General features: G+C 43.5%; 2 protein-coding genes across 2 annotated transcripts; both read left to right on the plus strand.

Moving 5' to 3' along the window:
• Window positions 1–27635, plus strand: LOC311136463 (diacylglycerol O-acyltransferase 2-like). The gene is made up of 8 exons (XM_084170599.1): window positions 1–300; window positions 7002–7133; window positions 10578–10685; window positions 10982–11052; window positions 17276–17480; window positions 17909–18083; window positions 20648–20847; window positions 25858–27635. The coding sequence occupies exons 1-8, from the start codon at window positions 261–263 to the stop codon at window positions 26010–26012; spliced, it is 1086 nt and encodes a 361-aa protein (XP_084026725.1). The 5' UTR covers window positions 1–260; the 3' UTR covers window positions 26013–27635.
• On the plus strand, window positions 20854–25851 carry LOC311136465 (uncharacterized protein). The gene is made up of 2 exons (XM_084170601.1): window positions 20854–22954; window positions 25051–25851. Exons 1-2 carry the CDS (start codon window positions 22486–22488, stop codon window positions 25059–25061), a joined length of 480 nt encoding a protein of 159 aa, XP_084026727.1. The 5' UTR covers window positions 20854–22485; the 3' UTR covers window positions 25062–25851.
• Window positions 27636–27738: the final 103 nt, after the last annotated feature.

Here is a 27738-nt window from a genome sequence, read left to right on the forward strand (position 1 = left end):
AGGTCTTAGTTAGACAGTTCCAAATTCGCACTCACTTCGGTTCCATTCCAGGAGCGCATCGGTTTGGAAATAAAAACGCACCTCCCACCCCCTCCCGTACTGACTGTGACTGGCTCCTCCCATACCGGTTAAATGCCCGCTCGGTGTTTCAATTTAATGCAGTGGAAGGCAGTCATGATAGAGGAGCTGTAGAGTTTACCAACTTTATAGCAGCAAGTATTTCCAAGTCTTGTAATCTGTTTATTCCCGGAGCCACAGTTATGAAGACCATACTTGCTGCCTACTCCGGTGCCCTAAAAGGTAAGATATGCACCCTAATTCTAAATGCACTGTTTGCATGCAAACAAATTGCACACAGACTTCAGTCATCCTATCAAGCAGCAGTCAATTGATAATTGGATCATCTTCACTATATTCCAAATCCTGTGCTGTCATATTATTAGCTTTCGTGAGATGGAGAAGCAGCTTGCAAAACATTCAAATATGACTGGGGACTATGGCAGCCCAAAACATAATCAGAAGTTTGTTGTGGATGAAATACATCATTGTCATGTAAGCCATTCGTTCTGAAAGACAACAGATAAGTCAACACATTAGTGTGTGATGAAGTGTATTTGGGCACAGTGGTTTTCATACATGTTGCTTGCATATTTTTGTGTGTTTAGGGGTCTGATCTGAGAAGGAAGAGAAGTGAAAAAGAGTACACCAGGGCCAAGTTCAGTAGGCAAATGTGAACGTTGACGATATAAATATCATGAATAGGTCTGACAAGCTCCCTTATTCTACATGCCAGAGGCTCAAGTTTGTTCAACATAATATATTTATATCGGCAACCTTCCACAACGTTGTGCCCTGCTGAATGCTGCCCGGTAAGGGGAAAGATTTTAGGTCTTTGACTGATTCAGTGTGTAGTATTACTAGTCCACATCATGTCCTTGACCCTCTGAGGCTGATACTGCCCAGTAGCCCTGATCGAGAGCCTTTGCATCATTGACTTACTATGCAAGTGTGGGCCAGAGAGCAGAACGGCCAGTGTTTTGTTTGACAGCACGACACAGTGTTATTTAGTCCTTTAAGATGGGTTTACATAGCTGTGTTTTCCCGTGGCATGGGGTAGATCTGCTGACGAGGCACTATGAGCTTGAGTAGATTTAGCATAGTCCCCTCAGTGGCTCGCTCTTGTGCTGGTCTGTCACTTCTCCTATATACATCAGTGGAGGCTCCTCCGAGGAGGTAGGGGAGGACCATCCTCCTCAGTGAATTTAATGAAAACAGTGAAACATTCCAGTTATAATTTTTAGATAACTATACTAAATATATTTCCAAGTCACCAAATAATTTATTAAAACACACTGTTTTGCAATGAAGTTCTACAGTAGCCTCAACAGCATTCTGTAGGGTAGCACCATGGTGTAGCCGGAGGACAGCTAGTTTCTGTCCTCATCTGGGTACATTTACTTCAATACAAAACCTAGGAGGCTCATGGTTCTCACCCCCTTCATAGACTTACACAGTAATTATGACAACTTCCGGAGGACGTCCTCCAACCTATCAGAGCTCTTACAGCAGGAACTGACATGTTGTCCACCCAATCAAAGGATCAGAGAATGAATCTAGTACTGAAAGCATAAGCTACAGCTAGCTAGTACCGCAGTGCATGAAATGTGGTGAGTAGTTGACTCATAGAGAGAAAAAGACTATAGTTGAACAGTTTTAAACAAATTAATGTCTTCAAAAATGTAAGGAGAAGCAAGAGAGAGGGCTAGCAATATTTTGTTGTTTTTTTATCACTTAGCTAGCAAATGCAGGTAGCTAGTTTAGTCTACTCAAACAAAGAGGGATGCTATGTTACCTAGCTGGCTATGGCTAGCCAACACTGGAACTCTTCCAAGTCAAGGTAAGCTTTTGGTTTTATAAATGTATTGCCACCGGGGCCCACCGGTGTAATTGATAAACTGCTTGCTGACTTTACACTGTACTGCATGTTTGTAGCAGGTTTACTAACCCGTTAGTTCTAGTAGCTATGTTGACTATGACGTTAGATAATATGGTGACAATGATGTAGGCTGTGTGTAACAGTTATGATATATGAAGCTTTGGCTTGGAAAGGTTTTTTTCACCTGGTCACAGACAGCTGATGTGTTGTGCACTGAAGTCCACAAGCGAAGGGGAAAAGGAGGAGAGCGGGTAGATGCGAGAAGGAATACAACGAGCAAAGTGATCATGCTGTTTGTATGTGGCAGCTATGAAAGTGAACTGTGCTTGCGTGTGATCAGAGGTGTATTCATTCCGCCGATTCTGTGGAAAAAATGTTTTGCAAACGGAATGAAACGGGGATAAACAAATCTGAATTTGTCCAATAGAAACTCTTGTTTGCAACTGTTGGACTAATGATTACACCCTAGATCAGCTAGATGCAGGCAAGAGTGTGCAAGGCACTATTGAATGTGTCACTGTCACCTTGATTACAAAAAAAAAAGATCTCTCAACCTGTGCACTTTCATTCATAGGCTAGGTTGTAGCAACCTCATGATGGGTATAGGGCAGGGTTCTTCAATTCCGGTCCTGGAGGGCCAAAACACCTCTGTTTTTCATCATCTCCTTCTAATCAGGGGCTAATTCAGACCTGGGACACCAGGTGAGTGCAATTAACTACCAGGTAGAAATAAAAAACAGAAGTGTTTCGGCCCTCCAGGACCGGAATTGAAGAACCCTGGTATAGGGTAAAATCGAGTATCATGTGTGGTAGTCTAAACCTATCAACGTTACGTTGAGCTGGGTAAATGGAATATGAATGACAGTCATCCAATATGCTGTAATAGAAATAAGGCCATGCTCATTAAACGGCACAAACCGCCACTGATATACACAGTGGATAAAACATTAACCAGTTAAACTGTGAGCGGTTGTTTTGGGCTCTGTACAGGGCCCGGTGTGACATATCATTTGAAAGCTACAGGCCTTGTCTTTTTGGAAATCGAACCCCATAAAGGCCATAAATCATGCGCTATGGACATATTCATATAGTATGCAATGTAGGTAAAGTCACCAAAAGTGCAAACATTTAGTATGTATGGAAAGGGTACATGATTTTGTAAAGCAATGCATTTCCTGCTTCATCCTCATTGCCTTGTATGCATCCTCTACATGCGCCTTTTAGCTAGCTCATTGTTTACAATAGGAAAAGTGAATGGGAAAAGTAGTTTGAAGTTTCTTCACCTGTCTGTTTCTTATTTAAAATTAAAATACATTTTAAAAACTCCATAACTTGAAAGCCCTGATTGCTAAGGTCATTTTTAAGGCTTATAAATCCATTCAACCATTTTGGCACAGTGACTCACTACCAAAACCAGACCCAAGTAGCCAAGAGACATAATGTGGTCTCCTACTGCTATCTAGTGGACGAACTGGGAATCAGACAGAGGATATATTTACATCAATGGATGGATAGACTTCAGATTTCACCTCATGTATATCATACCTATAAGACAAATATTTGTTATGTCTGCTGCATCTCGAGCTCTGTAGTAGTCACATTGTTTCTGACACGTTTATCTGAATCCCACAGTTCTTACCTTTCTAACAGTACTAAGCATGTGTTTGTAAGACTTTATAGTTTTGGAACCAAAATGTACATTATGAGGGTAGTATACAATATTATGCGTCGTTTAGAAAATGCCACCAGAGAGGGTCAGAGTTTAACAGGTTTTAAGGACACCTGCACTTTCCATGACATAGACGGACCAGGTGAATCCAGATCCCTTATTGATGTCACTTGTTAAATCCACTTCAATCAGTGTAGATTTGTATTTATTATGGATCCCCATTAGCTGCTGCCAAGGCATTTTTAAACATTAAAATACATTTTACAACAGATTTCACAATACATTAAGTGTGTGCCCACTACATTTTTATATTTTTTACATTTTTAGTCATTTAGCAGGCGCTCTTATCCAGAGCGACTTACAGTTAGTGAGTGCATACATTATTTAATTTTTTTCATACTGGCCCCCCGTGGGAATCGTACCCACAACCCTGGCGTTGCAAACGCCATGCTCTACCAACTGAGCTACATCCCTGCCGGCCATTCCCTCCCCTACCCTGGACGACGCTGGGCCAATTGTGCGCCGCCCCATGGGTCTCCTGGTCGCGGCCGGCTATGACAGAGCCTGGATTCGAACCAGGATCTCTAGTGGCACAGCTAGCACTGCAATGCAGTGCCGTAGGCCACTGCGCCACTACTCTACTACACCACACAATCCATGTGTACGTGTATGTTTATACCTGTGTGTGTGTGTGACTTCACCGTCCTCACTGTTCCATAAGGTGTATTTTTATCTGCTTTTTAAATGTGATTTTACTGCTTGCGTGAGTTACTTGATGTGAAAAATAATAATGAATGCACTCACTAACTGTAAGTCGCTCTGGATAAGAGCATCTGCTAAATGACTAAAATATAAATGTAAAATGAATAAAGTTCCATGTAGCCATGGCTCTATGTAGTACTGTGCGCCTCCCATAGTCTGTTCTGGACTTGGGGATTGTGAAGAGACCTCTGCTGGCATGTCTTATGGGGTTTACATGGGTGTCCGAGCTGTGTGCTAGTAGTTTAAACAGACCGCTCGGCGCATTCAACATGTCAATACTTCTTACAAAAACAAGTAGTGATGACGTCAATTTCTCCTCTACTTTGAGCCATGAGCGATTGACATTCATATTATTAACGTTAGCTCTGTGTGTACATTTAAGGGCCAGCCGTGCTGCCCTGTTCTGGGCCAGTTGTAATTTTCCCAAGTCCCTCTTTGTGGCACCTGACCACACGACTGGGAAGTAGTCCAGGTGCGACAAAACTAAGGCCTGTAGAACCTGCCTTCTTGATATTGTTGTTAAGAAGGCAGAGCAGTGCTTTATTATGGGGAGAGGTCTCCCCATCTTAGCTACTGTTGCATGAATATGTTTTTACCATAAGTTTTACAAATCAAATTGTATTTGTCACATGCGCCGAATACAACAGGTGTAGACCTTACAGTGAAATGCTTACTTACAAGCCCTTAACCAACAATGCAGTTTTAAGAAAAATAAGTGTTAAGTAAAAAATAGATAAATAATTAAAAAGCAGCAGTAAAATAACAGTAGTACGGGGGGTACCGGTACAGAGTGAATGTGCAGGGGCTCAGGTTAGTCGAGATAATTGAGGTAGGATGTACATGTAGGTAGAGTTAAAGTGACTATGCATAGATAATAAACAGAGTACCAGCAGCGTAAAAGATTGGGTGGGGGGGAACAATGCAAATAGTCCGGGTAGCCATTTGATTAGCTGTTCAGGAGTCTTATGGCTTGGGGATAGAAGCTGTTAAGAAGCCTTTTGGACCAAGACTTGGTGCTCCGGTACCGCTTGCCGTACGGTAGCAGAGCGAACAGTCTATGACTAGGGTGGCTGGAGTCTTTGAGAATTTTTAGGGCCTTCCTCTGACACCACCTGGTATAGAGGTCCTGGATGACAGGAAGCTTGGCCCCAGTGATGTACTGGGCCGTACGCACTACCCTCTGTAGTGCCTTGCGGTCGGAGGCCGAGCAGTTGCTATACCAAGCAGTGATGCAACCAGTCAGGATGGTGCAGCTGTATAACTTTTTGTGGATCTGAGGACCCATGCCAAATCTTTTCAGTCTCCTGAGGGGGAATAGGCTTTGTCGTTCCCTCTTCACGAATGTCTTGGTGTGTTTGGGTATGATAGTTTGTTGGTGATGTGGGCACCAAGGAACTTGAAGCTCTCAATCCAGGGTTACTCCAAGCAGTTTAGTCTCCTCAACTTGCTTAGTTTCAACATTATGCATTAAAACATTTAGCTGAGGTTTAGTGAATTATTTATTCCAAATACAATGCTTATTTTATTTTTATTTTTTATATTTAGGACTAACTTATTTCTTGCCACCCATTCTGAAACTGACTGCAGCTCTTTGTTAAGTGTTGCAGTGATTTCACTCGCTGTAGTAGCTGACGTGTATAGTGTTGAGTCATCCGCATACATAGACACACAGGCTTTACTCAGAGCCAGTGGCAGGTCATTTAGTAAAGATTGAAAAAAGTAAGGGGCCTAGACAGCTTCCCTGGGGAATGTCTGATTCTACCTGGATTATGTTGGAGAGGCTACCTTTAAAGAACACCCTCTGTGTTCTGTTAGACAGGTAACTCTCAATCCACAATATAGCAGGGGGTGTAAAGCTATAATGAAGGGGAAGAGACTGGTTAAAGAAGGATTTTTAAGCCTTGAGACAATTGAGACATGGATTGTGTATGTGTGCCATTCAGAGGGTGAATGGGCAAGACACAATATTTGCCAGGTGCACTGGTTTGAGTGTGTCAAGAACTGCAATGCTGCTGGATATTTCACGGTCAACAGCTTCCCCTGTGTATCAAGAATGGTCCACCACCCAAAGGACATCCAGCCAACTTGACACAACTGTGGGAAGTATTGGAGTCAACATGGGCCAGCATCCCTGTGGAACGCTTTCGACACCTTGTATAGTCCATGGCCGACTAATTGAGGCTGTTCTGAGGGCAAAAGGGACGGGTGCAACTCAATATTAGGTGTCCTTTTAATGTTTTGTACACTCAGTGTATATGTAGCTGTCAGGACTGTGGCTCTGCTCTTTATGAGTAGTGATCGGACCATGGTGGTAAGTGGCTCTGTCTCTATAGCAATTGCAGTGGCTTGGGGAATTTGACGTGATGTTTATTGCTTGTGGTCTGTTTCATCATGGAGCTTTGTAAGGGATGAACCTTTGTTCATGGTCTCTCTAGTGTCTAATCTAATTTCCCTTGTTTGTGTGTTTTTGTGTATTTGACAGACTTTGAGAACCTGGGAAAGGGATTGACAGTTTATTATTTTCATACTCCAGTCTTCTCACTGACTGCCTCCAGAGTGTAACTGTGATTTAATCCATTGATGTGGATGTACTGTACAGTATGACTCATTTATGACCCTGTCTATCTTCTCTAGGCACTGGCTCCAGCATCCTCTCGTCCCTGCAGGACCTGCCCTCCCTTCCATGGCCTGCCCTTCGATCCAAGATGGAGAAACACCTTCAGGTCATCGCAGTTCTGCAGTGGATCATCTCCTTCCTTGCCATGGGTGAGCGTGCGACTGGATCTCCGTGTGGCTCTAACTACACTGAACAAAAATATAAACGCAATATGTAAATTGTTGGTCTCATGTTTCATGAGCTGAAATAAAAGATCCCTGAAATTTTCCATACGCACAAAATATTATTTCTCTCAAATGTTGTGCACAAATGTGTTTATATCCCTGTTAGTGAGCATTTCTCCTTTGCCAAGATAATCCATCCACCTGACAGTTGTGGCATATCAAGAAGCTGATTAAACAGCATGATCAATACACAGGTGCACCTTGTGCTGGGGACAATAAAAGGCCACTATAAAATGTGCAGTTTTGTCACACAACACAATGCCACAGATGTCCCAAGTTTTGAGGGAGCGTGCAATTGGCATGCTGACTGCAGGAATGTCCACCAGAGCTGTTGTCAGATAATTGAATGTTAATTTCTCTCCATAAGCCGCCTCCAATGTCGTTGTAGAGAATTTGGCAGTACGTCCAACCGGTCTCACAACCGCAGACCACGTGTAACCACGCCAGCCCAGGACCTCCACATCCGGCTTCTTCACCTGTGGGAATGTCTGAGACAAGCCACCAGGACAGCTGATGAAACTGTGGGTTTGCACAACCAAAGGATTTCTGCACAAACTGTCAGAAACCGTTTCAGGGAAGCTCATCTGCGAGCTCGTCGTCCTCACCAGGGTCTTGACCTGACTGCAGTTCAGCGTCGTAACCGACTTCAGTGGGCAAATGCTCACCTTCAATGGCTACTGGCATGCTGGAGAAGTGTGCTCTTCACGGCTAAATCCCAGTTTCAACTGTACCGGGCAGATGGCAGACAGCATGTATGGCGTCATGTGGGCGAGCGATTTGCTAATGTCAATGTTGTGAACAGAGTGCCCCTTGGTAGGGTTATGGTATGAGCAGGCATAAGCTATGGACAACGAACACAATAGCATTTTATCGATGGCAATTTGAAGGCACAGAGATACCGTGACGAGATCTTGAGACCCATTGTCGTGCAATTCATCCGCTTCCATCACCTCATGTTTCAGCATGATCATGTAAGGCCCCATGTCGCAAGGATCTGTACACAATTCCTGGAAGCTGAAAATGTCCCATTGAGCACGTTTGAGATGCTCTGAATCGACTTGTACGACAGCGTGTTCCAATACCCGCCAATATCCAGAAACCTTGCACAATCATTGAAGAAGAGTGGGACAGCATTCCACTGGCCACAATCAAGAGCCTGATCAACTCTATGCGAAGGAGATCTGTTGCGCTGCATGAGGCAAATGGCGTTCACATCAGATACTGACTGGTTTTCTGATCCACGCTTGTACTTAACTTTTTTTTTTTTTAATCTGTAACCAACAGATGCATATCTGTATTCCCAGTCATGTGAAATCCATAGATTAGGGCCCCGTGTAGCTCAGTTGGTAGAGCATGGCGCTTGCAACGCCAGGGTTGTGGGTCTGATTCCCACGGGGGGCCAGTATGAAAATGTATGCACTCACTAACTGTAAGTCGCTCTGGATAAGAGCGTCTGCTAAATGACTAAAAGGTAAATGTAAAAAAATTAGGGCCTAATTTTATTTATTTCTATTGACTGATTTTCCTTATATGAACTCTTGAAATTGTTGCATTTTATATTTTTGTTCAGTATAGTAGTTACTGAAGGATATAGCGGCCCTGTGGCCTCATACTGTAAGTCTCCCACAAGGAGATCAAGCCTGTAAGCTCTCTCTCTTATTTACTAGAGATATTATCTGAGAATAGATGGTGGGATGTTTCTGTTAGTCTACAGTCGTGGTCAAAAGTTTTGAGGATGACACAAGTATTGGTCTTCACAAAGTTTACTGCTTCAGTGTTTTTAGATATTTTTGTCAGATGTTACTATGGTATACTGAAGTATAATTACAAGCATTCCATAAAGTGTCAAAGGCTTTTATTGACAATTACATTAAGTTTATGCAAAGAGTCAATATTTGCAGTGTTGACCCTTCTTTTTCAAGACCTCTTCAATCCGCCCTGGCATGCTGTCAATTAACTTCTGGGCCACATCCTGACTGATGGCAGCCCATTCTTGCATAATCAATGCTTGGAGTTTGTCAGAATTTGTGCATTTCTGTTTGTCCACCCGCCTCTTGAGGATTGACCACAAGTTCTCAATGGGATTAAGGTCTGGGGAGTTTCCTGGCCATGGACCCAAAATGTCGATGTTTTGTTCCCCGAGCCACTTAGTTATCACGTTTGCCTTATGGCAAGGTGCTCCATCGTGCTGGAAAAGGCATTGTTCGTCACCTAACTGTTCTTGGATGGTTGGGAGAAGTTGCTCTCGGAGGATGTGTTGGTACCATTCTTTATTCATGGCTGTGTTCTGAGCAACTCCACACATGAATGGTCTCAGGATGCTTTACTGTTGGCATGACACAGGACTGATGGTAGCGCTCACCTTGTCTTCTCCGGACAAGCTTTTTTCCGGATGCCCCAAACAATCGGAAAGGGGATTCATCAGAGAAAATGACTTTACCCCAGTCCTCAGCAGTCCAATCCCTGTACCTTTTGCAGAATATCAGTCTGTCCCTGATGTTTTTCCTGGAGAGAAGTGGCTTCCTTGCTTCCCTTCTTGACACCAGGCCATCCTCCAAAAGTATTTGCCTCACTGTGCATGCAGATGCACTCACACCTGCCTGCTGCCATTCCTGAGCAAGCTCTGCACTGGTGGTGCCCCGATCCTGCAGCTGAATCAACTTTAGGAGACTTGGGCACCCTGAAGCCTTCTTCACAACAATTGAACCTCTCTCCTTGAAGTTCTTGATGATCCGATAAATGGTTGATTTAGGTGCAATCTTACTAGCAGCAATATCCTTGCCTGTGAAGCCCTTCTTGTGCAAAGTAATGATGACTGCATGTGTTTCCTTGCAGGTAACCATGGTTAACAGAGGAAGAACAATGATTTCAAGCACCACCCTCCTTTTAAAGCTTCCTGTCTGTTATTCTAACTCAATCAGCATGACAGAGTGATCTCCAGCCTTGTCCTCGTCAACACTCTCACCTGTGTTAACGAGAGAATCACTGACATGATGGCAGCTGGTCCTTTTGTGGCAGGGCTGAAATGCAGTGGAAATGTTTTTGGGGGATTAAGTTCATTTTCATGGCAAAGAGGGACTTTGCAATGAATTGCAATTCATCTGATCACTCTTCATAACATTCTGGAGTATATGCAAATTGCCATCATAAAAACTGAGGCAGCAGACTTTGTGAAAATTAATATTTGTGTCATTCTCAACTTTTGACCACGACTGTATATGTTTCAGATTGCAGTATAAATGTCTGATGTTCATGTGGAGATAAGGGATAAGGAGTATTTTGCACTTGAAAAATAAATATTTAATGAAGTGTGGTACCTGCACTATGCCTGTTCCTCTGCTCTCTCCCCTATTCTATCCTACCCCATAGGCATCAGCTGCACTGTGCTGTTAATCTACATGTTCTGCACAGACCTCTGGGTGATCGCTGCCATGTACACTGCCTGGCTAATCTTTGACTGGAACACCCCCAAACAAGGCAAGTACCACGGTCACTCAAACCCACTCTTAATACTGGTCAGATTGAGAGGGTTTTTCCCTGTCAGCCCTGGGATTCGAATTTGCAACCTTTTGGTGACTGGCTTAATCTCATGGCTGCCGCTGCCCTATTGTGGTTAAATTGTGTCATTTCAGATGCAGTGGTTTGTGTCTGTGACCATAGGGAGCTGTGCTGGTTAATTGGCACTATGTTACTGTTGATTTATATGTTTCAGCATGTGGGTTACATGATTCATTATTCTGACTGGAGATCTATCTTTACCTCGGTTTTCTCAGGTGGCAGGAGGTCCTCTTGGGTGAGGAACTGGACTGTGTGGACTTACTTCAGAGATTACTTTCCCATCAGGGTGAGTGGAAAAGAATAGGCCTAACATTTTAAAGGTATGCTGTAGTGTGTGTGTGAACTTACGTGTGTGTGCAATGTGTGTTGGGGTGTGATTTGGGGATGGGCCATTCAGTGCTATGAAGCATCCTGACCTTGACCTCCTATAGTGGAGGATGTATAAACAAATAAAAGTGGGATGGTGGTCACTTGTCAGTGTGTTTGCGGTGTCATGAGACCAGATAATTAAGATAGCTATCAACCTGGAAATTTGTGATGGAATACAACATGGATATGCCTGCCTGTACAGATGATAAAATGTGCTTTTTCTGGTCAGATACAAAGTTAAAGAGCAACAATATTTTTATTGATTATGGTGTCTGATGTATCCCAGTAGCACAGGCATGAAGATAACCTTATCTGTGACTGTATCAGCTGGTGGTTCCTGTTCCCTGATGATGATGCTATAAGGAGTTGACGTTGGTTGAAAGGATAGACTTTGCCCTGCCTGATAGGAGACAGGTCATCGCTGAGCTTTTTTTCCATTTTTATTATTTTGCTCCTCTGCACCTGGAGATTGTTGGGAGACACGTTCTCTTGGTGTCCTAACAGAGCAAGCCATTTTTTGCCTTCAGATTTTTTGGCATGTTCCTCTTGTGCTTTCTCTCACTGCCCTCCTGACCAATAATTGAATTAGCTGAGTTGTTTGTATGCCTTCACACTCCTCATGAATATCAATGAACCAACGACATTCAAATTACATCTGCTATGTTTAATCGTCCAAGGAGTTCAATCAGTTCAGCTATTTGATTTAACAGTTTTTAAATGGAGCATTCTAGAAACATTAACCGTACAATAAATGTTTTACAATCTTTTTCACTCATACATAGAAAGTATAGCCAAAGGCTCTTAAAGCAAAGCCAGAGCTTTGATACGGTCACCTATTAAGAATCAAGGTGAAAGGTCATCTTAACTGTCAATAATTGAGTCATGATGATGATTAACAGCCAGGGGGAAATCAAATGTGTGTGTGTGTTGCCTCTGGAGCTTGAACTTTGGCCCTGCTTGTGATCCATACTTTGAGCACTGACTGTTTCTGTCTGAGTGGCTTGATGAGATCACTTATTTGCGTAAAGTAGCTCTGATGCAGACTGAATAAGATGGATGTGTTTGATGATAACATGTTTATCTGAAAACATGTCTCTGCATCGATTAGAGACTTACAGTACAGTAATCCTTTGGGTTGGTACCCAGGATGATGTTTAATGCTGGTTGTGATGTGGAGTTAAGGGGCTTTGATTGTAGGGTTTTCTGACTCAAGTACATACTATGTGCCAGGTATTGGTAGGGCTCGAGATACATTAGATACTTCACCTGTCAACATCCTGTTTCAGATGAATGGTTGCTTACCTTGTTCTACATTTACATTTTAGTCATTTAGCAGACGCTCTTATCCAGAGCGACTTACATGAGCAATTAGGGTTAAGTGCCTTGCTTAAGGGCACATCGACAGATTTTTCACCTAGTCAGCTTGGGGATTAGAACCAGTGACCTTTCTAGCTTGTGCAACTAATGGAGTTGGATGTAAGCTGGTAGTAAGGCCTGGCTGGTGGCAGCCTGAGTGTGTCAGTGCATGCAGGGACGGTGACTTACATCTTGCAGTGCCAGCAAGGTCTCCTTTTCTCTTCCACTTACTGTATGTATGTTATCAAACACAGCGGCAGCCGCTGATTGGCTGAATACCCAGGGTGCAAGGTGGTTGAAGTTGTCAACAAAGCAGCATGACAGAAATATGATGCCAAGTTTTCGAACTACCAATAGTTTCTTTTATATATTTTCTCAAAGCGATTTGTGCATTTGAACAACAGCATAAATCCACCTATTTCACTTTTGCATGTCAAAAACCGAATAACCACTGCTGCACATGCTGCCACTGTTTTGAACAGACTAGATTATACTATTTAGAATGATTAGCCAGCTCACGAAAGAATGAGTGCACCAGGATAGGTAGCTAACATAATGTGACAAAGCATGATGCGCTAGCCAGTTAACTTCCATTCTGAAATAACTTAATATTTCCGAGTTAGTCAGATATTAGTTTAGAAAGACTTGAAATTGGCATTGGCGCTAAATAGCTAGCAAGCTACCTGCTAGCTAGCTGCTTATCAAAGGTACACTACATGACCAAAAGTATGTGGACACCTGCTCGTCGAGCATCTCATTCCAAAATCATGGGCATTAATATGGAGTTGGCCCCCCTTCTGCTGCTATAACAGCCTCCACTCTTCCGGGAAGCCTTTCCACTAGATGCATGAACATTGCTGCAGGGACTTGCTTCCACTCAGCCACGAGCATTAGTGAGGTCGGGCACTGATGTTGGGCGATTAGGCTCGCAGTCTGCGTTTCAATTCATCCCAAAGGCATTTGATGAGGTTGATGTCAGGGCTCTGTGCAGGCCAGTCAAGTTCTTCCACACTGATCTTGACAAACCATTTCTGTATGGACCTCTCTTTGTGCACGGGGGCATTGCCCTTTCCTGTTTCATACTGAAACAGGAAAGGGCCATCCCCAAACTGTTGCCACAAATTTGGAAGCACAGAATCATCTAGAATGTCATTGTATGCTGTAGCGTTAAGATTTCCCTTCACTGGAATTAAGGGGACTAGCCCGAACCATGAAAAACAGCCCCAGACCATTATTCCTCCTCCACCAAACTTTACAGTTGACACTATGCATTGGGGCAGGTAGCGTTCTCCTGGCATCCGCCAAACCCAGATTTGTCCGTCGGACTGCCAGATGGTGAAGCGTGATTCATCACTCCAGAGAATGCGTTTCCTCTGCTCCAGAGTCCAATGGCGGTGAGCTTTACACCACTCCAGCTGACGCTTGGCATTGCACATGGTGAGCTTAGGCTTGTGTGCGGCTGCTCGGCCATGGAAACCCATTTAATTTCATGAAGCTCCCGGCGAACAGTTATTGTGCTGACGTTGCTTCCAGAGGCAGTTTGGAACTCGGTAGTGAGTGTTGCAACCGAGGACAGACGATTTTTACACGCTTCAGCACTTGGCGGTCCCGTTCTATGAGCTTGTGTGGCCTACCACTTCGTGGCTTAGCCGTTGTTTGTCTATAGAGATTGCATGGCTGTGTGCTTGATTTTTATACACCTATTAGCAACGGGTGTGTCTGAAATGGCCGAATCCACTAATTTTGAAGGGGTGTCCACATACTTTTGTGTGTATATATAGTGTAGATGGCTAACTGGTTAATTTGACCAAAAAATCGACCAAGCTATTTCTCAATGTTTCTGTAGCTGGCTAATTCATTTGATCATGCTTTGTGATACACCTGGTGTTATGCTGTTTTTTAGACCACAAAACATGGGCCCTTGTACCTGCAGTAGAACCTTATAAACAACATCAGGGGGAAACAATGAAATTGGCCATGCTTTTTGTCCTACCAGATCCGCAATGATAAGGTTCGAGCTAGTGTATCCCTCTGTCCTTCGACTCTTGTTGAATGGAGTTGTCCGGTTGATCAGGTCCCAGACTCCCATGATTGTTATGATTATTTATTTACAAGTTAATTACAATTTGCTTTTTGCTTTAGCGCAATCTGTACCTGATAGAGTAGTCTCACGTGCGGAAGTAAGCCGTCTGGCGCGAGAGACTCATTGGGAGGAGGAGACTAGAGCAGACCCAGAAGTTCTGACTGAACGGACGCACATTTGAGTGCCCCAGGAAGGTCCATTTACTTTGTGCTGTTATAATTTACGCTATGAAATCCTACGATTTCATTGGGGCAGTTCCCCCTCATAGCAAATGGCTGGCAAAACAATCAAAGCAATGTTTGCATGACCTATGCGCCCACTGAGGCAGAGCTGGCAGTCACTGAGGGGCAGTGTTAAGTAACTGAACAGCTTGTTTTAAAGAATATATTTTCTTAAACAGAAAAATGTACACATTTACCACTTTTTCTGAGCATTTAAAACATAATCCATTAATTATATAATGTTTTAAATGAAATAAAATCAATTGGGGGGGGGGGGACCAATCACAAGTGGTGCGCTGCCCCTAACGCCCTTAAAGGCGAGCCGCTGCTGGTCAAACACCACCTGTTTTCTCTTTACATCTGCCATGCCATCACTGTAGAAACCTCACAGTAGATGGTCTTTTGATAATCTGTTAAAGTGCTTTGCAATTGTCCTTGTTTGACAAGTCCTGTGTACACAGCTCTTTGGATCTGTGCGATACCCTATGTGCGCTTTCAATTCCTTCCATAAGAGTGGCATGGGCCACACACTTAACTGAAGACACAATTCGTCTCCTTCTCATACTCCAACATACTTTTAAGAGTATTGCATCTCTGTAATGGAACTGCTGTTCACACTAGAGGAAACGTGCAGATAAACATCCCAGACACAAAGCACATTTTATTGCCTTATTTGCCTGAAATTATTTTATTACTTGGAGTGCAAAAGATGGGTCATATCAGGGCTAAAATGATAAGCCGTTCCAATTTCTGGAAAATATGCCAATATACAGTGGGGCAAAAAAGTATTTAGTCAGCCACCAATTGTGCAAGTTCTCCCACTTAAAAAGATGAGAGAGGCCTGTAATTTTCATCATAGGTACACGTCAACTATGAAAGACAAAATGAGAAAAAAAAATCCAGAAAATCACATTATAGGATTTTTAATGAATTTATTTGCAAATTATGGTGGAAAATAAGTATTTGGTCAATAACAAAAGTTTTGTCAATACTTTGTTATATACCCTTTGTTGGCAATGACACAGGTCAAACGTTTTCTGTAAGTCTTCACAAGGTTTTCACACACTGTTGCTGGTATTTTGGCCCATTCCTCCATGCAGATCTCCTCTAGAGCAGTGATGTTTTGGGGCTGTCGCTGGGCAACACGGACTTTCAACTCCCTCCAAAGATTTTCTATGGGGTTGAGATCTGGAGACTGGCTAGGCCACTCCAGGACCTTGAAATGCTTCTTACGAAGCCACTCCTTCGTTGCCCGGGCGGTGTGTTTGGGATCATTGTCATGCTGAAAGACCCAGCCACGTTTCATCTTCAATGCCCTTGCTGATGGAAGGAGGTTTTCACTCAAAATCTCACGATACATGGCCCCATTCATTCTTTCCTTTACACGGATCAGTCGTCCTGGTCCCTTTGCAGAAAAACAGCCCCAAAGCATGATGTTTCCACCCCCATGCTTCACAGTAGGTATGGTGTTCTTTGGATGCAACTCAGCATTCTTTGTCCTCCAAACATGACGAGTTGAGTTTTTACCAAAAAGTTATATTTTGGTTTCATCTGACCATATGACATTCTCCCAATCCTCTTCTGGATCATCCAAATGCACTCTAGCAAACTTCAGACGGGCCTGGACATGTACTGGCTTAAGCAGGGGGACACGTCTTGCACTGCAGGATTTGAGTCCCTGGCGGCGTAGTGTGTTACTGATGGTAGGCTTTGTTACTTTGGTCCCAGCTCTCTGCAGGTCATTCACTAGGTCCCCCCGTGTGGTTCTGGGATTTTTGCTCACCGTTCTTGTGATCAATTTGACCCCACGGGGTGAGATCTTGCGTGGAGCCCCAGATCGAGGGAAATTATCAGTGGTCTTGTATGTCTTCCATTTCCTAATAATTGCTCCCACAGTTGATTTCTTCAAACCAAGCTGCTTACCTATTGCAGATTCAGTCTTCCCAGCCTGGTGCAGGTCTACAATTTTGTTTCTGGTGTCCTTTGACAGCTCTTTGGTCTTGGCCATAGTGGAGTTTGGAGTGTGACTGTTTGAGGTTGTGGACAGGTGTCTTTTATACTGATAACAAGTTCAAACAAGTGCCATTAATACAGGTAACGAGTGGAGGACAGAGGAGCCTCTTAAAGAAGAAGTTACAGGTCTGTGAGAGCCAGAAATCTTGCTTGTTTGTAGGTGACCAAATACTTATTTTCCACCATAATTTGCAAATAAATTCATAAAAAATCCTACAATGTGATTTTCAGGATTTTTTTTTCTCAATTTGTCTGTCATAGTTGACGTGTACCTATGATGAAAATTACAGGCCTCTCTCATCTTTTTAAGTGGGAGAACTTGCACAATTGGTTTCTGACTAAATACTTTTTTTCCCCACTGTAGATGTCTTAACACATCCTCTAAACCTCCTCTCCTCTGAGACTGGTGTGATAGTACAGTCTAATCAGTAGTTTAATCAGGTCTCTTTTGTCATCTTTTTTTCCAGCTCATCAAGACACATAACCTGCTGCCCAGCCGAAACTACATCTTTGGGTACCACCCCCATGGGATCTTCTCTTTCGGAGCCTTCTGTAACTTCGGGACTGAGGCCACTGGATTCTCCAAGAAGTTCCCAGGCATCAAGCCTTCTCTTGCCACCCTGGCTGGAAACTTCCGGATGCCAGTCCTTAGAGACTATCTCATGTCTGGGGGTGAGATGGTTTCTGGGAGTTTTGTCCCTCTGAAGAGGCCACCTCCTCCTCCTCTCTGTAAACTGCTGATAACAGCACTGTATCTATAGACTGAAATTTGGTAGAACTCTGAGCTTTGTCCTATTGCGCAGCCAGGACGAAACAGCCAGCCTCTGTCTACCAACCTGTATTTGCTGATCTCGCTATTGTAGGGAGCTGCTTCTGTCAACCTGCATTGTTAGCTTATTTATCTTAATTTCAAAGGTTTCATTTGGTCATTTAGAGTAGTATTGAAGTGTAATGTAAAACTTCCAGCAAGAATATTTGTCTGTGCTCAACCAGTATGCATTTTCTCTTAAAATAATGTCCACTGAAAACAGACTTTATGGTTTGGTCTTTGGGCCCATGTGTGATTGCTGAGCCTAACCCCATTTTCTCCCATGTGTCAGGTATCTGCCCAGTGAACCGTAACTCCATCGACTACCTCCTCTCTCAGAATGGAACTGGCAACGCAGTGGTCATCGTTGTCGGGGGAGCAGCGGAATCTCTGGACTGTGCTCCAGGCATTAATTCTGTCACCCTGAATAACCGCAAGGGCTTTGTGAGGCTGGCCCTCCAGCAAGGGTGAGAGTAGAGCACAAACATTCCGCCATACACAAATCCTGGCCACACACAAATCCTGGCCACACACATACACTACATGAGCAATAGTATGTGGACACCTGCTCATCGAACATCTCATTCCAAAATCATGGGCATTAATATGGAGTTGGTCCCTCCTTTTGCTGCTATAACAGCCTCTACTCTTCTGGGAAGGCTTTCCACTAGATGTTGGAACATTGCTGCAGGGACTTGCTTCCACTCAGCCACGAGCATTAGTGAGGTCGGGCACTGATGTTGGTCGATTAGGCCTGGCTCGCAGTCAGCGTTCCAATTCATCCCAAATGTGTTTGATGGGTTGAGGTCAGGGCTCTGTGCAGGCCAATCAAGTTCTTCCACACTGATCTCGACAAACCATTTCTGTATGGACCTCGCTTTGTGCACGGGGGCATTGTCATGCTGAAATAGGAAAGGGCCTTCCCCAAACTGTTGCCACAACATTGGAAGCACAGAATCGTCTAGAATGTCATTGTATGCTGTAGCGTTAAGATTTCCCCTCACTGGAACTAACGGGCCTAGCCCGACCCATACAAAAACAGCCCCAGACCATTATTCCTCCTCCACCAAACTTTCCAGTTGGCACTATGCATTGGGGCAGGTAGCGTTCTCCTGAGATCCGCCAAACCCAGATTCGTCCGTTGGACTGCTAGATGGTGAAGCGTGATTCATCACTCCAGAGAACGCGTTTCCACTGCTCCAGAGTCCAATGGCGGCGAGCTTTACACCACATCAGCTGATGCTTGGCATTGTGCATGGTGATCTTAGGCTTGTGTGCGGCTTCTTGGCCATGGAAACCCATTTCATGAAGCTCCCGACTAACAGTTATTGTGCTGACGTTGCTTCCAAAGGCAGTTTGGAACTCGGTAGTGAGTGTTGCAACTGAGGACCGACGATTTTTACACGCTACGCGCTTCAGCACTCGGTGGTCCCGTTCTGTGAGCTTGTGTGGCCTACCACTTCGCGGCTGAGCCGTTGTTGCACCTAGACGTTTCCACTTCACAATAACAGCACTTACAGTTGAGTGGGGCAGCTCTAACAGGGCAGAAATTTGACGAACTGACTTGTTGGAAAGGTGGCATCCTATGACGGTGCCACGTTGAAAGTCACTGAGCTCTTCAGTAAGGCCATTCTACTGCCAATGGCTGTGTGCCCAATATTTTACACCTGTCAGCAACTGGTGTGTCTGAACGCGCCGAATCCACTCATTTGAAGGGGTGTCCACATACTTTTTTGTATATAGTGTACCTCTAGGTTACACACATCTACTGATCAGACTACATGGAGTTTGTTTTGATGTAAGACACCTCATCGGGCCATCACAGACACGGGTGTCATTATGACCAATTGGATTGAATCGAGAGAATTGGCTCAACAATAGGTTTGATTGGCACCAGGGTTGGGGTTAATTCTAAAAATTATATTCAAATTCATTTTCCCCTCCCTGGAAATGTAATTTAAATTCCAGGTCAGTCTTTGAATTCAGAGATAATTAATTTCTTCTCAATTCCAATGTTAGGTCAATTCCAAGGATTCAATTCAAATGTTAGGTCAATTCCACAAATTCCAATTCCCTCAGGCTTTCAGGCTGGTCATGTCAATGTTCAGACAGCCTAGCTATACTGGAAATATAGAAATACAAATGATTTAAATTGCAGTCAATTTGTGATACTAACTGCATTAATTCCATTAACTGGGAAATGTACAAATATTGAATTCTAATTCAATTCCAATTCAAAGTCCAGACGGTCTAATTCCATAACTTGAAGATTGTTGAAATTTTGAGTGAATTGAATTGGAATTTCAAATTCAATTGGAATTGACCACAAGCCTGATTGGCACAAAAAACACTTTCACGTGTGGTAATTGGTCCTCAATTGCTCAGAGCTCCTCCTGGCATACAGTATACACACACCCGGGTCAAGGCCAAAGGAAAGGCTCCATCAGATTGTGACTCAGAACAACCTGAGAACACTGTTTGGGCACACTGGGTGAGCAGGCGTAGGTGAGCTGGCATAGACCAGATCTGACTAACTGGGAATCGCACTCTACTCCAGACCTATTAGGCTGCCATTTTGACTTGCTCAACTTACCCAAACAAGCCTACTTCAGTAATAAATACTGTCTGATGGTGGATTATAGATACACTGGTTCAAAGCGCCTTAGAGGTTGTATAAAATGTAATGTTATGTAGAGGAGAACCTCATTCATAACAACCTTGGATAACATGCGTGATTGGAAATTTCCCCAGGCATATACAGTACGTATTTGGGTCACTGGCTCTTATTTTTAGGACCTCTAAGACGAGTGGCATGTAGGCCTATGTTACACTGGCTAAATACTTCCCAAAGGTTCCTTTCTAAATTCCTCATAATGAGTTTTCATGACAAATGTTGCAATAATAAGAGCAAGGAAGCACCAAAACAAGTCAAGAACATGGTTTAGTAGCTCATCATTCAGAGATCGGATGATATCCGTCATGCCCTATGAGTAACTTCAAGAGACTAATGTAAACCGTTGCTCTCTGTCAGGTCTGACCTGGTGCCGGTCTACTCCTTTGGGGAGAACAATGTGTACAAGCAGGTGATCTTTGAGGAGGGAACCTGGTGTCGGCTGGCTCAGAAGCGGCTGCAGAAGATTCTGGGCTTTGCTCCCTGTCTGTTCCATGGCTGTGGCCTCTTCTCCGATTCCTGGGGAATGGTGCCTTACAATAAACCCATCACCACCATCGGTGAGAAACCCTCTCCAAGACCCAAATGATAAAGTCTCTCACAGGCATTTAGTGCTGGTTGACTTAGTTTCTGGTAGGGATCCTTGACTTTTTCCACATTTTGTTACGTTACAGCCTTATTCTAAAATTGATTCAATACATTTTTTTCCTCATCAATCTACACACAAACCCCATAATGACAAAGTGAAAACAGGATTTTATAAATGTTTGCAATGTATTTAAAATGTAAATACCTTACTTACATAAGTATTCAGACCCTTTGCTATAAGACTCGAAATTGAGCTCAGGTGCATCCTGTTTCCATTGATCATCCTTGAGATATTTCTACAACTTCCACCTGTGGTAAATTCAATTGATTGGACATGATTTGGGGCGGCAGGTAGCTTAGTGGTTAAGAGCGTTGTGCCAGTAACTGAAAGGTCGCTGGTTCTAATCCCCGAGCCGACTAGGTGAAAAATCTGTCAATGTGCCCTTGAGCAAGGCACTTAACCCTAAGTCGCTCTGGATAAGAGCGTCTGCTAAATGTAAATGTAATGATTTGGAAAGGCACATTCCTGTCTCTATAAGGTCCCACAGGAGACAGTGCATGTCAGAGCAAAAACCAAGCCATGTGGTTGAAGGAATTGTCCGTAGCGCTCCCAAACAGGATTGTGTCGAGACACAGATCTGGGGAAGAGTACCAAAACATTTCTGCAGCATTGAAGTATGGAACCACCAAGACTCTTCCTAGAGCTGGCCGTCCGGCCAAACTGAGCAATCGGGGGAGAAGGGCCTTGGTCAGGGAGGTGACCAAGAACCCAATGGTCGCTCTGACAGAGCTCCAGAGTTCCTCTGTGGAGATGGGAGAACATTCCAGAAGGACAACCATCTCTGCAGCACTCCACCAATCAGGCCTTTATGGTAGAGTGGCCAGACGGAAGCCACTCCTCAGTAAAAGGCACATGACAGCCTGCTTGGAGTTTGCCAAAAGGCACCTAAAGGACTCTGACCATGAGAAACAAGATTCTCTGGCCTGAATGCCAAGCGTCACATCTGGAGGAAACCTGGCACCATCCCTACGGTGAAGCATGGTGGTGGCAGCATCATGCTGTGGGGATGTTTTTCAGCGGCAGGGACTGGGAGACTAGTCAGGATCGAGTGAAAGATGAATGGAGCAAAGTACAGAGAGATCATTGATGAATACCTGCCCAGGACCTCAGACTGGGGCGAAGGTTCACCTTCCAACAGGACAATGACCCTAAGCACACAGCCAAGACAACGCAGGAGTGGCTTCGGGACAAGTCTCTGAATGTCCTTGAGTGGCCCAGCCAGAGTCTAGACTTGAACCCGATCAAACATCTCTGGAGAGACCCGAAAATAGCTGTGCAGCGACGCTTCCCATCCAACCTGACGGAGCTTGAGAGGATCTGCAGACAATAATGGGAGTGGGAGTGCGCGCTCAGCCCCCTCCTGTACTCCCTGTTCACCCATGACTGCGTGGCCAAGCACGCCTCCAACTCAATCATCAAGTTTGCAGACAACACAACAGTAGTAGGCTTGATTACCAACAATGACGAGACAGCCTACAGGGAGGTGAGGGCTCTGGGAGTGTGGTGCCAGGAAAATAACCTCTCACTCAACGTCAACAAAACAAAGGAGATGATCGTCGACTTCAGGAAACCACAGAGGGTGCACCCCCCTATCCACATCGACGGGACCGCAGTGGAGAAGGTGGAAAGCTTCAGGTTCCTTGGCGTACACATCACTGACAAACTGAAATGTTCCTCCCATGCAGACAGTGTGGTGAAGAAGGCACAACAGAGCCTTTTCAACCTTAGGAGGTTCAAGAAATTTGGCTTGGCACCTAAAACCCTCACAAACTTTTACAGATGCACAATTGAGAGCATCCTGTCGGGCTGTATCACCGCCTGGTACGGCAACTGCACCATCCGCAACCGCAGGGCTCTCCAGAGGGTGGTGCGGTCTGCCGAACGCATTACCGGGGGCAAACTACCCACACTCCAGGACACCTACAGCACCCGATGTCACAGGAAGGCCAAAAAGATCATCAAGGACATCAACCACCCGAGCCACTGCCTGTTCACCCTGCTATCATCCAGAAGGCGAGGTCAGTACAGGTGCATCAAAGCTGGGACCGATAGAAGCTGTTTTTCATTCTATCTCAAGGCCATCAGACTGTTAAATAGCCATCACTCGGACATTAGAGGCTGCTGCTGCCTATAGAAATGACTGGCCATTTTAAGAAATGGAACACTAGTCACTTTAATAATGTTTACATATCTTGCATTACTCATCTCATATGTATATACTGTATTCTATAATATTCTACTGTATCTTAGTCCATGCCGCTCTGTCATTGCTTGTCCATATACAGTTGAAGTCGGAAGTTTACATACACTTAGGTTGGAGTCATTAACTTGTTTTTCAACCACTCCACAAATTTCTCGTTAACAAACTATAGTTTTGGCAAGTCGGTTAGGACATCTACTTTGTGCATGACACAAGTAATTTTTCCAACAATTGTTCACAGACAGATTATTTCACTTATAATTCACTGTATCACAATTCCAGTGGGTCAGAAGTTTACATACACTAAGTTGACGGTGCCTTTAAACAGCTTGGAAAACTCCAGGAAATGATGTCATGGCTTTAGAAGCTTCTGATAGGCTAATTGACATCATTTGAGTCAATTGGAGGTGTACCTGTGGATGTATTTCAAGGCCTACCTTCAAACTCAGTGCCTCTTTGCTTGACATCATGGGAAAATCAAAAGAAATCAGCTAAGACCTCAGATAAAAAATTGTAGACCTCCATAAGTCTGGTTCATCCTTGGGAGCAATTTCCAAACACCTTAAGGTACCACGTTCATCTGTACAAACAATAGTACGCAAGTATAAACACCATGGGACCACGCAGCCGTCATACCGCTCAGGAAGGAGACGCGTTCTGTCTCCTCGAGATGAACGCACTTTGGTGCGAAAAGTGCAAATCAATCCCAGAACAACAGCAAAGGACCTTGTGAAGATGCTGGAGGAAATGGGTACCAAAGTATCTATATCCACAGTAAAACGAGTCCTATATCGACATAACCTGAAAGGCCGCTCAGCAAGGAAGAAGCCACTGCTCCAGAACCGCCATAAAAAAGCCAGACTACGGTTTGCAACTGCACATGGGGACAAAGATCGTACTTTTTGGAGAAATGTCCTCTGGTCTGATGAAACAAAAATTAGAACTGTTTGGCCATAATGACCATCGTTATGTTTGGAGGAAAAAGGGGTATGCTTGCAAGCCGAAGAACACCATCCCAACTGTGAAGAACGGGGGTGGCAGCATCATGCTGTGGGGGTGCTTTGCTGCAGGAGGGACTGGTGCACTTCACAAAATAGATGGCATCATGAGGAAGGAAAATTATGTGGATATATATTGAAGCAACTTCTCAAGACATCAGTCAGGAAGTTAAAGCTTGGTCGCAAATGGGTCTTCCAAATGGACAATGACCCCAAGCATACTTCCAAAGTTGTGGCAAAATGGCTTAAGGACAACAAAGTCAAGGTATTGGAGTGGCCATCACAAAGCCCTGACCTCAATCCTATAGAAAATGTGTGGGCAGAGCTGAAAAAGTGTGTGCGAGCAAGGAGGCCTACAAACCTGTCTCAGTTACACCAGCTCTGTCAGGAGGAATGGGCCAAAATTCACCCAACTTATTGTGGGAAGCTTGTGGAAGGCTACCCAAAACGTTTGACCCAAGTTAAACAATTTAAAGGCAATGCTACCAAATACTAATTGAGTGTATGTAAACTTCTGACCCACTGGGAATGTGATGAAAGAAATAAAAGCTGAAATAAATAATTCTCTCTACTATTATTCTGAAATTTCACATTCTTAAAATAATGTGGTGATCCTAACTGACCTAAAACAGGGAATTTTTATTAGGATGAAATGTCAGGAATTGTGAAAAACTGAGTTTAAATGTATTTGGCTAAGGTGTATGTAAACTTCCGACTTCAACGGTATGTATATATTCTTAATTACATTCCTTACTTAGATTTGTGTGTATTGGGTATACGTTGTGAAATTGTTAGATATTACTGCACTGTCGGAGCTAGAAGCACAAGCATTTCGCTACACCCGCAATAAGATCTGCTAAACATGTGTATGTGACAAATAAAATTTGATTTGATTTAAGAAACTCCCCAAATACAGGTGTGCCATGATTGTGCCGTCATGCTCGAGGCTGTAATCGCTGCCAAAGATGCTTCAGCTAAGTACTGAGTAAAGGGTCTGAATACTTATGTAAATGTCATATTTCAGTTTTAAATGTTTTATACATTTGCAAAAATTTCTAAAATCCTGTTTTTGCTCTGTCATTGTGGGGTATTGTGTATAGATTTGAGGAAAAAAAACATGATTTAATCAATTTTAGAGTAAGGCTGTAACGTAACAAAGTGGAAAAAGTCAAGGGGTCTGAATACACTGTATATATCACAGGAGGTTGGTGGCACCTTAATTGGGGGGGACGGGCTCATGGTAATGGCTGGAGCAGAATAAGTAGAATGGTATTAACTTCATCAAACACAGGGTTTCCATGTGTTTGATGCCATTCCATTTACTCTGTTCCGGCCATTATTATGAGCCGTCCTCCCCTCAGCAGCCTCCTGTGATATTTCTCTCTCTCTCGCTGTCTCGCTCTCCCCCTCTCTCTCTCGTCCTGTCCTGTCCTCAAAGTATATGTTCAACTCAAAAAATTGTTCTGTCAGCCAGGATCTGTAGATTATTGTCCATCTGTTAAAATCTAGTAATTGCAATGCTAGGTCGGGTTATTGTTACTACTAAGCAGTTCAAGGGCAGCTCTAGCTCCTCTGTATTAACAGAACCATCCACACAGTCAACATTTTCTCTCCCCTGCATCAAGGCCATGTTCATGTTTAACGTTGCAGCTCATCAAACCAAAAAGTTAAATGTCTGTTGAAGTTGATTTTGCGGATATTGATTTTTACCCCCTTCTCTTAGTGGGTGAACCGATCACGGTGCCAAAGGTTGAGGAGCCTACTAAGGATATGGTGGAACTGTACCATGCCATGTACATCAAGTCCCTCAGGAGCCTCTTTGACAAGTATAAGACCCGCTTCGGATTGAAGGAGAGTGACATCCTGCACATCCAATGAGAAAAGAGTGCGCGGGACCTCTCGGAACCTTAGAACAGTGGCAGCTGTTTGGCAGCCCTGCCCCCTCCATTCACGTGCATGGCTCTGATTGATTGTCTCTGAAATTCAATCGATATACATAAAATTGTGGGTGTGTGTATATAAACCCACAGCGCTCTCATCCTCTTCCTGTGCACAAGGCTCACGTCCCTACTCCACTCAGGGAGGAAAATGGCAGGTTGCCAGGTTGGCCCTGACCTAGTCAATGCCAATGGCAAAGTTGACTAACTTAAATGTCTCCAAATGGAGTCTCTTCAGCTTATGCCACATCTATAGAAATGTTCCATGACAGAAGAGATGAGGGATTATAGTTTGAAAAGGTACGATCACTTGCTTTCATGTGCAGTGGAACGCCCACGAGGTGGCACTAGAAGGTTATACACACAACAAGCACCATGTTTGTTTCTCCCAATCATCTATGTAGTTGTCCCTTTATATTAGGCCCTAAAAAATGATGATGTTTTGAGGCCTTTATTTAATTTTGCTAAATGCACAAACAATGCAATTGTAATGGTATGGCCTCACTCAGAAGTCAGTGGTTCATTGAGCCAAACTTGTAGTTAATTGAGCCAAACTTGTGGTTAATTGAGCCAAAGAGGTGATGTGTCCCCTCCCAACACACGCATACTTCATTGAAACTTGAAGGTGAAGTAATTCTATTGAATGGATTTAGATTGTGTACATGTGATTCTATGATGCCACTAAGTATTATATTATGTAAATAAGAAAAAGCCTTTCCTCCCTTGTGGAAAGGAATCAATGTTTTGTTTTTTCTCAATTAAAATTAATATATTGATGCACTTTTTGTATTTGTGACAACCCTCTGAGGTGTTTCTCTAAAATGTGCCTTAGGAATCTTTCAATGTAAAATTCATTTTTTTCAACAACATTGCCAATTTTGTTTCCACTTACATTTTTTCCATATATTGAGTGTATTGACTCGTTTGTAGAGAGTGTTGTCTAGTGCCTTGAGGCCCCAGGTACTGTAGTTGTTGATGATGTAAGAACAATTTCAGGGTGAAGAACAATTCTTCCTCCACACAGAGAGCAGATCAGTGATAAATGAAAAAGGGATTGTAAAGCCTGTGCCTTGTAAAAAATAAAATACACTTTTTGTGGGGTACCATTCAATTGAAAAAATTGGCAAATGTATAAGGGTTTTTCTATCACACATTTGAGTATAAAAGTCAAACTCCCCTTGTAATTACCAAGAAGTGTTTGAGAAATGATTTGTCATATTGGGCATATCAAGCAAAGAATCAAGTCTATCATCCTGCCAATTATCCTAGGTGCATAACTGTTTGTATATTATGCAAGATGAAAATTATTATTTTGCCATGTGGTAGAATTTTGAGGTTGGCAATGAGTGCTAAATAGAAGTGTCATTTGAAATGTAATTTCTTCTAGCTTCAACATTGACTTCTTGCAAAGAGCAGTAAACATCTCACTCTCTTTAATTCATGTGCAATAAATATAGCAATAAACAGCAGCAAATGCCTTTGTTGTGAATGAATTGGCTTCAGCACAATCTGTCTATTTAAATGAAACTTTTTGTATGTTCTTAGAATAAAACGCATTCTTTAACATGTATTTTTCCTGTCATCACACCATAGAGTACAACGTTGCATCTTTTTAGTATTTTATTAGGATCCCCATTAGCTGTTGCTGAAGCAGCAGCTACTCTTCC

The sequence above is a fragment of the Coregonus lavaretus genome, assembly GCF_964263955.1.
Source record: "Coregonus lavaretus genome assembly, chromosome: 10".
In the NCBI taxonomy this organism is placed as follows: domain Eukaryota; kingdom Metazoa; phylum Chordata; class Actinopteri; order Salmoniformes; family Salmonidae; genus Coregonus; species Coregonus lavaretus.